The sequence below is a fragment of the Monomorium pharaonis genome, chromosome 5 (genome assembly GCF_013373865.1).
Source record: "Monomorium pharaonis isolate MP-MQ-018 chromosome 5, ASM1337386v2, whole genome shotgun sequence".
In the NCBI taxonomy this organism is placed as follows: Eukaryota; Metazoa; Arthropoda; class Insecta; order Hymenoptera; family Formicidae; genus Monomorium; species Monomorium pharaonis.
Genome location: NC_050471.1, coordinates 13,169,655 through 13,182,738, shown reverse-complemented (window position 1 = coordinate 13,182,738; position 13,084 = coordinate 13,169,655). Strand labels below are relative to the sequence as shown.

At 34.5% G+C, this 13,084-nt stretch overlaps 1 protein-coding gene across 2 annotated transcripts in view; it reads left to right on the top strand.

Annotated features, from left to right (window-relative positions):
• LOC105832420 (dynein heavy chain 12, axonemal-like) overlaps positions 1 to 13,084 on the top strand; it is a 111,367-nt gene that overhangs the window by 73,205 nt on the left and 25,078 nt on the right. The window contains exons 2-3 of one of the 2 annotated variants that reach the window (XM_036287043.1): positions 10,095 to 10,188; positions 10,252 to 10,408. In XM_036287043.1, the coding sequence (XP_036142936.1) occupies positions 10,095 to 10,188; positions 10,252 to 10,323 (166 nt within the window). In that variant the 3' untranslated portion in view covers positions 10,324 to 10,408. Of the gene's footprint in view, positions 1 to 10,094; positions 10,189 to 10,251; positions 10,409 to 13,084 lie in introns of those variants that run through there. The other variant, XM_036287042.1, reaches the window with a different exon arrangement.

The window sequence follows — 13,084 nt, the reverse complement described above, 5'->3', positions numbered from 1 at the left end:
GAAAAATGATATGTGATCTGATCTAGATTTAATATTTTGATAAAAATCTTGATCTGATCTAGATTATTTATTTAATAATCTATTACATCACTGATTAAGAGGTATAAACATCAAGATATAAATATGCGACACCACGAGTTTCTCTATTTAAGCAACAATTACGAAGAATTAGTGCGTTATTTTTGTGAAAATAATTTAATTAGACGAACCATTGAATGTCCGCAATGTAAGAAAACCCTTGAAATAGATTATGGAAATATAAGGTTATTTCATTGCACTGGGCATTATTACAAAGTTATTCGTAGACGAAAGAAACAAAACAAGACATGCAATTTCCAATTAAGCCCATTTAATGGGACATTATTTTCCCGTCCACTAACATCTCCTCTTACTACAAAGCGTGAAAGTCGTTGCTTTACCAAAATACAATTAACATATATATCTCTACAAAAGATTCACGCTGTTCGTTTCCAATGTTTTCGCATTAGCCTAATAGCGACATAAAATTGTTTTATTGGGTTATTCTTAGAAAACGCGTGGACGGGGGCAGAAAACTGCACCCCTTTCCCGTATTTTCTTCTAACCTAACCTAACCTAACCCAAACATTTTAAATTCGCTATTTGGGCACAATTACAAATCTAATATCGTAAACCCTTGTGGTAAAGTACAAGCGTGGATGTCGTTTCGCTCTATAAGCAGAGGGGATAAACCTCGCAACACGTGGAAAGTTGCAAACTCATCTAATATACTTCTATACTGAATTATTATGTGTCGTATTTATAAAACTTTTTTTGTTAATAACTTTTTAACGAATCACAAGCGACGCCTAAAATCTTTTCAAGGTCACTCAGGAGGGTGACCTTGACAACATATGTCAAGGCCAAGGTCATCGGGGCGGGCTCCCCTTGTTTTGAATAATAAATTTTATAGTTTCCGGAGATTTCTTGTTTGAAGAGTCTAATTCCTTTGAGTTTCAAAATTTTTTTTTTATTAGCGTTGGGTACCGATCTAGGGTATTGTTTGGACATGGTTCGGTAATAAAGATAGTTGTTATTTTTTATTCTAAATTCAACATTGCCCCAGACTCCCAAAAGAATTAAATTATATCTAACGGTTTACTCTTCGAAATCGTTTATAGATGGAGAAACTAATGTCTTTGTTTGATGGCTGTACCTTTCGATTTATGTATTTACTGTTCCTTAAAAATAAAATTTTAAGTTGTCGCTATATCTCACAAACTTGTGCGTGACGATAGAGCGATCCTTTGTAAACATTTCTTGCTATTAGCAACCGTTAAAGTACGATTTCTTTTACTTAACTATTTTCTTTAGAAGGACAGTGATAGAGAAAAAACGTTAAGTCCGCCGGACGTAACAATAGATATTATAAAAACAACCGTTGTGCCCTTTATTAAAAGACACGGTATTTGGGGATCGCTGCCGTAACTCCTCGGGTCAAATTCCGTGAGAGATAAAGCTGTTTGTAGAATAACACTATACTATATTTTCTTACACTGACAAGGGAACCTCGCGAACCCGAAAATTCTGATTTTAATAAAACTTGGCATAAATGTAGAAGGGGTAAATACATGAATTTAGAAATCAAAAGTTGGTGCTTATAAACGGTTTAAAGGGTTGAAACCACCCATCAAAAATGTTGAGTTTTTGTCTTTTCTCGATATATCTCGTAAACTAAACAAAGTATTAAAAAATGTTTCATACAAAAGTTTTACAGTATAAATACCTCTATTTAACTATGTTATTTATTTTTTCAAAAAAATTTTTTTCAAAAAAATTTTTTTTCTTTAAAAATAAAATTTTTTTTGAAAAAAATAAATAGCATAGTTAAATAAAGGTATTTATGCCGTAAAACTTTTGTATGAAACATTTTTTTATATTTTGTTTAGTTTACGAGATATATCGAGAAAATGCAAAAATGTCTCAACTTTGAAGTGTGGTTTCACCCCTTCAAACCGTTTTTGAACCAAAATAAAACATTTCTAAATTAATATATTTACTCCCTCTACATTTATGCCAAGTTCCATTAAAATTAGAAAATTTTTCATTTGGGCTTATAAACGGTTTAAAGGAGTGAAATTACCCTTTAAAGGTTGAGATATTTTTACCTTTTCTCGCTATGTCTTGTTAACTAAACAAAATATTAAAAAATGGTTTATACAAAAGTTTTACAGCCTAAATACCTTCATTTAACTACGCTGTTCATTTTTCAAAAAAAAATTTTTTAATTAAAATAAATTTTCAATAAAATTGACTTTTATGTATATAGCATTTATAAAATAATTATACTATCTTATACTACGTTCTATTTATATTATCTATGTGTATATTATGTATGTTATATATTATCTATGTTATAATACTATACATTTATATTATCTGCATCCCTATATGTATTAGTTTTCATCTAACAGTTGCGCAATATTAGAGTAGTCACGTTGGTTTCACACAGTTCATTCTGTCTACGTCACATATTTCACATTCAAGTTTTATATTCGTCATATCGCGGTATATATCATATATGAAATGGAAATCACGTATTAAAATTTGATATTTTTATTAATGATGTTACACGTCATTTTCACATCTGTATCAAGTCTAACGTGTGCTTGATCAGTACATCAGTATCACATCTAACGTGTGCTTGATTTTTCTGTTAGATTATTTAATTAAGCGAAGCATACCCACATAGCACACTTTATCCTGAGGATATCCCAAATTATCCCAGACAGACGTAGGCGATCCCACGGATCTCTCAATGAGTAGCTCCCGGGATATCCTACAAAAATATCTTAAAATATCGTAAAATATCTTAAGATATCATATGATGTCCCATTAATATATTTCGATATCCCCAAAAAATATATTAAAATATTATAAGATATTGTAAGATATTTTATAATATCTTACGATATTCTATTACATCCAAATAATATCCCATCATATCTTTTATCTCTACAATTAATAAAGCGTAAATCAAGTGTAAAGGAAAAGTGAATGTAATAAAAGAGTGACAAAAGCGTTAATTAAATCTCTAAGAAACGTAAATTAAAACAGAACATAAAGAAAGTACACTTATCGAAACAATGTGGTATATATTAATAAAATAATACTAAAAAATTATAAAAAATGACACTAAAAATTTTTTTGATTTTATACAAACAGAGCAAAAACCAACTTTTTAATAAGTTATTCCACATGCTATTTTGCACGCATATGTAAAAATGAATAAAAAATTAAAACTTTATATTTATTCATAAAAATATAAGTTAACTATACATATTTCATCCTTCTGATAACATCTATTGCAGTGTTCGGAATTAGTTGCACATTTTGCCTCGATTCCTGAGGCACCGCCTGCTATGCCCCCACTACCGCTGTAGGCTCGACGGCCGAGCCGCCGATCGCGCGCGTGGCCTTGTGTCTCAGGAGCGTTCTACGATAGATATGCCTGGTCCATTCGCGTGATTAAAAAATTCTCTTGCGCTGTGAATAATTTTTTTATTTTTACAGACAATTAAAGTTATTAATAATATTTTTCCTCCTGGGTGATGTGGAAAGCTATTGACAAAATTGCAATTATTACATTGTGTTATATTATGCTCATTATATGTATATACAAATATGTTTATAAACGTAAAAATAATATTAATAACTTTAATTGTCTGTAAAAATAAAAAAATTATTCACAGCGCAAGAAAATTTTTTAATCACGCGAATGGACCAGGCATATCTATCGTAGAACGCTCCTGAGACACAAGGCCACGCGCGCGTTCGGCGGCTCGGCCGTCGAGTCTACAGCGGTAGTGGGGGTATAGCAGGCGGTGCCTCAGGAATCGAAGCGAAATGTGCAACTAATTAGTTACTAAAAATTAATTTTACTAAAAATTAGTAAAAAATTTTTTTTTCGAAAAATAAACAGCGTAGTTAAATGGAGGTATTTATGCTGTAAAACTTTTGTATAAAACATTTTTTTATATTTTGTTTAGTTTACGAGATATATGAAGCAAAGGTAAAAATATCTCGACCTTTGAAGGGTAGTTTCACTCCTTCAAATCGTTTATAAGAGCAAACGAAAAATTTTCTGATTTTAATTAAACTTGGCATAAATGTAGAGGGGGTAAATACATTAATTTAGAAATGTTTTATTTTGGTTCAAAAACAGCTTGAAGGGGTGAAAGCACGCTTCAAGGTTGAGACATTTTTGCATTTTCTCGATATACCTCGTAAACTAAACAAAATATTAAAAAATGTTTCATACAAAAGTTTTACGGCATAAATACCTCTATTCAACTATCATATTTATTTTTTCCAAAAAAATTTTTTCAAAGAAAAAAAATTTTTTTTTTAAAAAAAATTATTTTTTTTAATAAATAACATAGTTAAATAGAGGTATTTGTACTGTAAAACTTTTGTATGAAACATTTTTTAATATTTTGTTTAGTTTACGAGATATATCAAGAAAAGGCAAAAACTCAAAATTTTCTAAGAGTGGTTTCAACCCTTTAAACCGTTTATAAGCACCAACTTTTAATTTCTAAATTCATGTATTCACCCCCTCTACATTTATGCTAAGTTTCATTAAAATCAGAATTTTCGGGTTCGCGAGGTTCCCTTGTGAGTTACAATAATTCGTACAAATGATATGTTGAGCGACACAAGTACGTCGCTGTACGACACGCAAGTAAGTTTACTCGTTATCTTTACATCTATATACACCGATTTTTGGCGTATAATCGGGGAGAAAACTTCCGCGGTCACTGGCCTTTGGTCAGTGCACTTGCTTAGCCAGCAATTGCTGGCTACGCAGATTTCATCCCAAAATCAGGAGATTTTGGTTGTTGTTAAGCAATCAGGTGCATTGCCCGGTGCGACGCCCGGTATGCAGGCCGAGTGATGTTGCACGCGCGTGGTGTCACTTGACATCTTTATCGCTTGCGACATTCTTCACACTCATCATACACACAACACAACTTCTTTACACTCACACAGTTTAAATGGAATACAGGAAAACATAAATCATTTACATTTACATTAAAAAAATGGTTTTTTATTTCATAAATTTTGATATGTTATTTTGACCTAGGATTCATTATTGCTTCACTCCAAATTCAAAATAACCAACAAAAAAATACATATAAAAGCATAAAGATTTTTCGCAAAAGAGATCTTTAAAATATTAAAACTTTCAGAATATTAAAATACAAAACAACAGCAAAAACATTAGAGACAAAAAAATTACTTAAAATTGGCTAAAATGTTTTAAACTATAAATATTTATTAGTAATTTACTAATTAATAAAAACGTCATCATAAATATTTTTTAATAGAATAAAAATTAAAAATTAAACATTTTATCATTTTATTAAAAATTGAGAAAAACTGTGCGAGAATGGGACGTGAACCCGAATCATTGCATACGCTATAAAGGTGAATCGTACTCGACTGCTCGACAAATAGTAAAAGTTCCAAACATACATATATGAACTGCGTCTAAAATCTCATTTTTTCCGAAAACTGTACACATAATTTTCTCGGATACTAAGGCCCATCGCTGAAAATTTTTTTATCCAGATATACAAAAACAATTTCTACAAGAAATATAACTTTTATCAAAATCAATTGTCAAAAAGTTTGAGGGTCTTTTTGTAAAAATAAAGGCCTGAGGGAGAAACGAGTAAAAACTGCCCCCGCACGTAACAAGTCTAAGTTACCATATATAGATTTAACATCTATGTAATTGAAAAATCCTGCAAATATCAACCTTAAAATTACACTTTTGTAAGAATAATGGAGAGAAAATGCAAAATAAAAAAGTGGTGTTTTTCAAAAACGACTCAATCAATTTTCATGAAAGAAATATATGTTATAAATGTCAATAAGACAATTTTCAGAAAAAAATGTAAAAAATCCTTACAAAAAATACAGATAAAATGTTTTTTTAATTTTTAGAAAATTTTTTTAAAGTTATGTTTTAGAGATACACTCCAATTGTTAAAAAAAAACCTTAAAATGTCTACTTCAACATATATTTTTCCCAAATTTTACGTGGGAGTAATTCATGGCGAAAAATGATAAAAATCATGCAAACAGCGTGGTGCGGCATTACGCTTTTACAGTACATTTGCTCCACTCACGTACATCGAATATACTAGCTTGGTTTTTATGTTGGATTCTTGAATTATTCTATGACAAAGTTAATGAAAATTTAGATTTTACTTTTACTTGTGTTGTATATTAATCTTATGTTCCTTTTCTTATGGAACTTTTTAAATGCGAGTCTTTTCACCTTTGACAAAATGGAGCATTTTATAAATGAATCTCATTGCCTCTCAGACAAAAATGGATATTTTTTATATGTGATTCGAGATTATTTTTTTAATCTTCGTCACTGTCACTCTCGATGATTAAAATGTAAATATATTTATCTTAAATATTTTGCTAACTGTTATTGGTTTGTTTGATGAAATATAGCATAAGATAAATAATAAATCACTGCAGCAATGAAAGCAATAATCAACAGTTTATTTTCTTCATTATTTCAAAAAGCACCCATATGCTGTGCAAGAAATGTGACAAGTGATGTGATGGAACTTTTAATTCGAGTATATCTGATTCATCATTAACTTAATTTTTAGCTTACTATCTTTGTCAATTATTTCTGATAGATATGATACAGCTTAAATCAGTTGATATGAACCAGTAAATAAGACTAATCTTTTTTCATCATTTCTTTTCATTTAATGTAACACTTTGAAAGGTAACTGTCGAGGAAGCCAACCATTTTTTTTTACCTTAGCTGACAAAGTATTCCGCACATTTTATACTTTTTCTGTAAAATGTCATCAAAAGTGTCTATCATCAGAAACCTTTTTTCAAAAGTGTTGAGAAACGAGGCGATTCTAAAGTAAGTTTCAATTTTTGTTATCAAGTTGTCAATTTTATCTAAATGGTGATTGTTTTTGTTTCAACACACCGTAAACAAATTCTATTAACCAGCGAATTTTGGTGACAAAACGTGACTCATTGGACTTTTCCGTAGATAGATTTTTTTTTTCCTTTCATATGCAAATGAAAATAATGCAGAGATTAAAAAAAATGTCATGAAAAATCCAAATAGTTTCTAAAAGATGATACCTTTGTCCTTCGTCGTAGTCTCCGTGATGTAAAAGATATTTTAGAAAAAGAAAATTTTAGAGTTTTGATGCTTGCTCTAAAAGGAAAAAGAAAACAACTGCCCACAGAAGAGTCCAATAAGTCAAGTTTTATTACTAAAATTCGCTAGGCAATTAAATCTGTTTACGATGTGCTGAAATAAAAATATGTCCTTCTGAATAAAGTATTCTGACAAAGAAATACGCATAAGATAAATATATAATATAATATAACCGTACTCGCGAGCGACGGTCAACTTCGCCTCCGTCCCTGAGCCGCCCTGGTGTCGGGGCGACTGCTCCTCGTAATTTTTCTCGATATACTGTGTAATTGGGAGCCAGGTACGTTGAGCGTACCAATCTTTCGTAAACCACGAGAGATTACGCTCAAATTAACAAAGTCGTAGAAAAGAACAGGCCTCGCAGGCGATCGGGCGTAGGCGGCTCCGATAAGCTCCGACCAACTACTCAGCCCTAAAAAATGGTAAAAGGGGAGGTTCGGCGCGGGCGGATGGAATTGGGAAGGCGAGAGAACCACCAAGATAACGTAAATTTAACAATGAAATTAACGAATATATTTAACAACAAACAATACAGATTTACAAGGCTCTGTCGAGCGACGGCTATTACTTGCGTGTGGTACAGGCTGACAATCGCCCGAAAATATATTTCACGAACACGGGAGGAGTACTAAAATACTTGCACAAACGCGGGAATTCTCCGGCTTGTCTATGCTTTTGATGAGGACGACGGGCTCGCCAAGGGTGATCGGGACGAACAGTATGTGAGAGTCCGCGCGGCACGCGATGAACTCGTGCTCTTTCGTACTCTATATTCTCTATAAAATCCCGTGGACCATGCGCGCGATAATTTTTACCAGCTCGCCGACAAGGCGAAGAAACAAAGACATTTACTTCGACAAGAACACAATTACAGGAAGATTCGCGACACGAGGACAAAAGAATACTCTAAATTTTACAAAATAACAAATGCGCTACAATTCATAATATAATTAACGACAATGACTCGGCTGCGGATCGGGACACACACGTAACGCAATTTTACGGAAAGAGTGGCACGGAGCGAATTCACGCAGGCGGGTGCGATGGGGCGAAGCAACGATACTCTAATAAATTCATGACTTTAATCTAGTGACTACAAGATCGTAATAAATTCGTGACTCTTTCGTGAGTCGCCCAACCGCGAAATCGGTGGCTTTACAATTCCAATACGACGCTTGTCTCACCAAGCCGGCTCCTTTGTCTCGGCCTCGTCCGAATCGGGATGTCTCCGGCTCCTACATCCTCTTACACGATATCTGTAAGGGGACCTGGATCCTGTGTGGGTTGCTCGGCGACGCGCCCCACTTTGCCTCTGATAAGCCGGACTCTTATTGGCCGCGATTTTCCAAAATCGACTTGCGTGCGACGCGCAACGTGCACGCCGTCGCTTGCTAATTGATCCAAGCGCGGTGATCGATATTGTTGGACTCCGTGCACGGAAATTTTTGGCGCTTTTTTCTGCGGCAGTTTCCTTTCTCCTTGCCGGGCGCATTCTCCGCCATCGGAACGTTATCTCCTCCTCGACGAGGGCGTTCCCTGATTGTAAGCTGTCGCGATCTCCGCCGGAACTTGTACGGGATCGGATTTGAAGTCGCCCCCGTTGGGACACCGTCTTCGTGCGCTTTCGCTGAATCCTGAAAGCATGATTCGGCGGCAGTATCGGAATTCTTGTACGATACAATTGTAGGCAAGATAAGAGCAGTATTACCTGTGAACCCCCGCTCGACAAGGGTCTCCGTTACTCCCTCGATGTCCGCTCATTCTGCGACTTCCGGGAAGGTTCTTCGTCGAGACGAGACGCTTGTAAAAAGTCTTAACAGTTAGCGAAAGGACGACACACCAGACGACACACACAGAAAATATAATATAGCACGCTTTCACGTCCGCTCCCGAGCGGGAGGACGCAGGACCTGCGTGACGTTAACGCGTAAGGGTCGCTAAGGCCCTTGTGACGGACAGCAGCCTGCGGCTGTCACGTCACAGTATATAAGAACAAAATTTAATTTTTCATTTACTTTGTCGCAGAATAATTCAAGAATGCAACATAAAAACCATGCTAGTATATTCAACTAAACCAAATATGCTATGAAAACGTGATGCCGTGCTGCGACGCTTGCATAATTTTCATTATTTTTCGCCATGAACTTTTTCCACGATTAATTTAGAAATAATATTTATTGCAGTAAAAATTTTAAGATTTTTTTAAAAAGAATAATTAAAAGTATATCTCTGAAACATAATCTCAAAAAAAAATTTCTAATTTACCCGTAATTTTTGTCACAATTTTTTAAATTTTTCCTTAAAAATAATCTTATTGGTGTTTATAATACTTGTTTATAGTATTTTATAATGTTTTTTTTTCTCATCAAAATTGATTCAGCCATCGAGAAAAAACACTTTTTTAGTTACGATTTCCCCCTCTTTAACTCATACAAAAATACAATTTTAAAATCGGTATTCATAGAATTTTTCAGTCACATAGATGTTAAACTATACTGTCAATTTAGATTTGTTATATGTGGAGTAGTTTTTACATGTTCATCCTCTTACACACTTTATAAAATTGACCATTAAAGAATTATATTAAAACTTATAAAAGTCATTATTAAATAAAAAAAATTTTTTTAAATAAAAGTATACAAAATTTTTTATAAAAATACATTTTTATATCTAACACGCTGTATTTCATTTTAACATTTCGAAACTAAGATTTTCTCAAAACTAGAATGTTTTTTTCTTCTATATATGGCATTTAGATATAATTACATAGATTAAATATATGTAATTCAATCTATGTGACTTAATTGTCTCGCTTCTTTACAAAATATATTAATTTTTACATAATCGATCTTTATTTTAGTTTTGCAGGATTGGTAGATGATCCTGATCCATTCCAACAACCAGCACCTCTAAAATTATGTTACCAATTGGATGAAGATGTGAAATGGTTTAAGGTATTATTATCACATATGTATAATTTGTATTGTTGGATTAATGCAAAATGTTTTTTGTAATAGATAACCATTGAACACCCCGATTCAAGTTACACTCTAACTACGCGAGTGCAAATTGGGATTTTGATTCTTTGAAATTTTATATCTTGGTGAAATAAAACCGAATTTTAATGCAAAGTACGTGTTTTTTGGGATCACATTTTCTGAGAAATGCAAGAGTAACTGGCAAACAAAAAAATAATATTTTTATAATAAAAAATGGCCAAAACTTAAACAACTTAAAAAAAAACATTATTTTGATTTTAATGAAGATAATCTTGTGAGAGAATAAAAATAAATAACTATATTTTAAGAAAAAGTACCTCAATTTGATTTTAAAAAATTAAAGATTTTTTAAAGGTGTTTGAAAATAAAATAATTTTTTAAGGATAAAAAATATGAAAACAAGACATTGCAAAAAAATAATTGTATTTACTCTTGATAAGTATTAGAACAAAGTGCCAAAAATTCATCATGATGCTCCTTTGATTTGTAACATTATACAGGGTGTCCCAAATCTGGTGTGCAATACTTCATGGAAAGATAGACGGGATCGAGATGAACATAAAAATCCAATATAGTCTTGGTTAGGTCTATCAATAATCAAGATATAATTTTTTTAATTTATGCGAATGAGAGCGCGCCTTGCGCGCCGAAGGAAGGGCTCGAGCCGCTCGAGTCATAGCACGGCTTACTGTCTCAAGCATTGGCTGCCGGCGACGGCGGGGGGAAGAAAAAGAAACGTGGCGTCGTCGCCGTTCCCACGTCTCGCCGCACCGCGCGTAAGCTCGCGTCGATGGCTGCTACGCATACTCGCGATTACATGACGAGATTATGAATTATTAATAAAAATAGGACAAATTTAAATCGTAATAAACTTCTGTAAATAAGAAAGTCGCAAGAGAGAAAGCGATGGAAACGTATGGAACCTGCAAATAATATAATATTTGTCGCATCAAATTCTCTCATTATTTTTTATGGAATATTAAATTAACGAAAAGAGATTTATCACGATTGATTCTTTATACATTCTCCTTTCGTAACCATTTTATTAAAAAATTACGAAATGTCCGAAATACTATCCCTAATATGCACTCTTTGTAAAATAACACGATAGAAAAATATTCACGTTTGATCTAACGACTTCAGGACAAATTATTCGATGCGACTTCTACGGTAATTATAGGTAATTAGAGCTTAATGTTATGTCAAGTATCGTTAGTATGGTTAATTAAAAAGGATTTTTTCTTGTATATGATAGAGAACTTCGAATTTCTTCTATCGTTAATTCATTATAAGTCACTGAAAATCTGTCGTATTTAATAATGCAATTAAAGGTAGAAGAAACTGTAAGTTTTCTATGGTTATAAATGAAAATCCTTCATTGCGTTAACAATACATGATATTGAACATTAATTTGTAAGCATAATTATCGTAGCATCGCGCCTAAGCTGTCGTGAAATCGTTACATCAAGAGGGAATATTTTTCTATGTTATTACAAAGAGTGTAACATACTATGGATAAGTATTTCGCGCATTTTAGTATGACACCTCTCCCCCCTCTCCCTCTCCCCCCTCTCCCTCACCCTCTCCCTCCCTCTCCCTCTCCCTCTCCCCCCCTCTCTCTCTCTCTCTCTCTCTCTCTCTCTCTCTCTCTCTCTCTCTCTCTCTCTCTCTCTCTCTCTCTCTCTCTCTCTCTCTCTCTCTCTCTCTCTTTCTCTCTCTCTCCCTCTCTCTCCGCTGAGTAAGTAGCTTGTGGACGTGTTTGTCTGTCGCTCCGTCGTTTTTGCTTTTTCTGTCGTTCTTTGCCCTCCGGGGCCTTTTCTTTTGCAGACATCTTGTCAAGGGCGCTAATTACTTGACGCTGGTGCATGTGGAGCCGGTAGGTGTTTTCTCGCTTCATGCATTTTGTGCATTTTGTGCTTTTTATCAACGATCTCTCTGTTACTGGCTCGCCGCGGCCGTCGAACCGCTTCCTGCGCCTGCGTCATCCGAGCACGCTACATCCATCGATACATCGATTTTGCCTGCTGTTCATCTTTAACTTCGTGACACCTTTTGGGCTTCAAAAGATCGAACTCCAACGTGATCTCTCAGCTGATTATCTGCTATCTGTGACAGTGATTTGACATTACACTCACAGTACTTATTACTTATTTTTTGTGCGCTGGTGCTCATAACTTGGAATGTCGGAGAGTTTGAATACTGACTTACTTATGCCGCCCGTTTGTGCTAAATGTAAGAAAACCGTCGCGACTTCACTGGTTGAGTGCGGATGCAAGAGAGTGTTCCATCCTGGATGCGTTAAATCTTACTCTGTCAATAGGTATGCTGACACGTGTTGCAAATCTCTTTCTTCATCGTTAAATTTGTCTCTCACTCCTGCTGCTGATAATACGGTGCGTCCTTTTAAGTTTGATTCTGTCGGAATGGCTTCCGCCGCGAGTGATGTTGCTCAATCGAGATTGCAGGCGCATGTCGCCACTGATACCAGTGCAACAGACACTTCTGTTAGTGAGCTGCTGATCAAGTTGATGGCTCAACTTAAAGAGACTGATGCGAGATTTGCAGCTTTCATTGAAGAACAGCGTAGTACTAATGGTGAACTCAATGATAAACTTAGACAGTTAAACAGCATTGCTAGCAGTGTCGAGCGCAATAGTCAGCGAATTGCGGTACTGGAGCGGCAGAGTACCACTCTTGTGGATGAAGTTCAAAATTTGAAAAGTGAGATCAAGGCCCATCACTCTGCATCGAATCATACCGAGCACTCGCTTATTGTTTCGGGTGTTCCGGCGGCAATGTCTGTGTCGCCTATGGCATGCGCACGTAATATTTTTAAGACCCTTGACATACC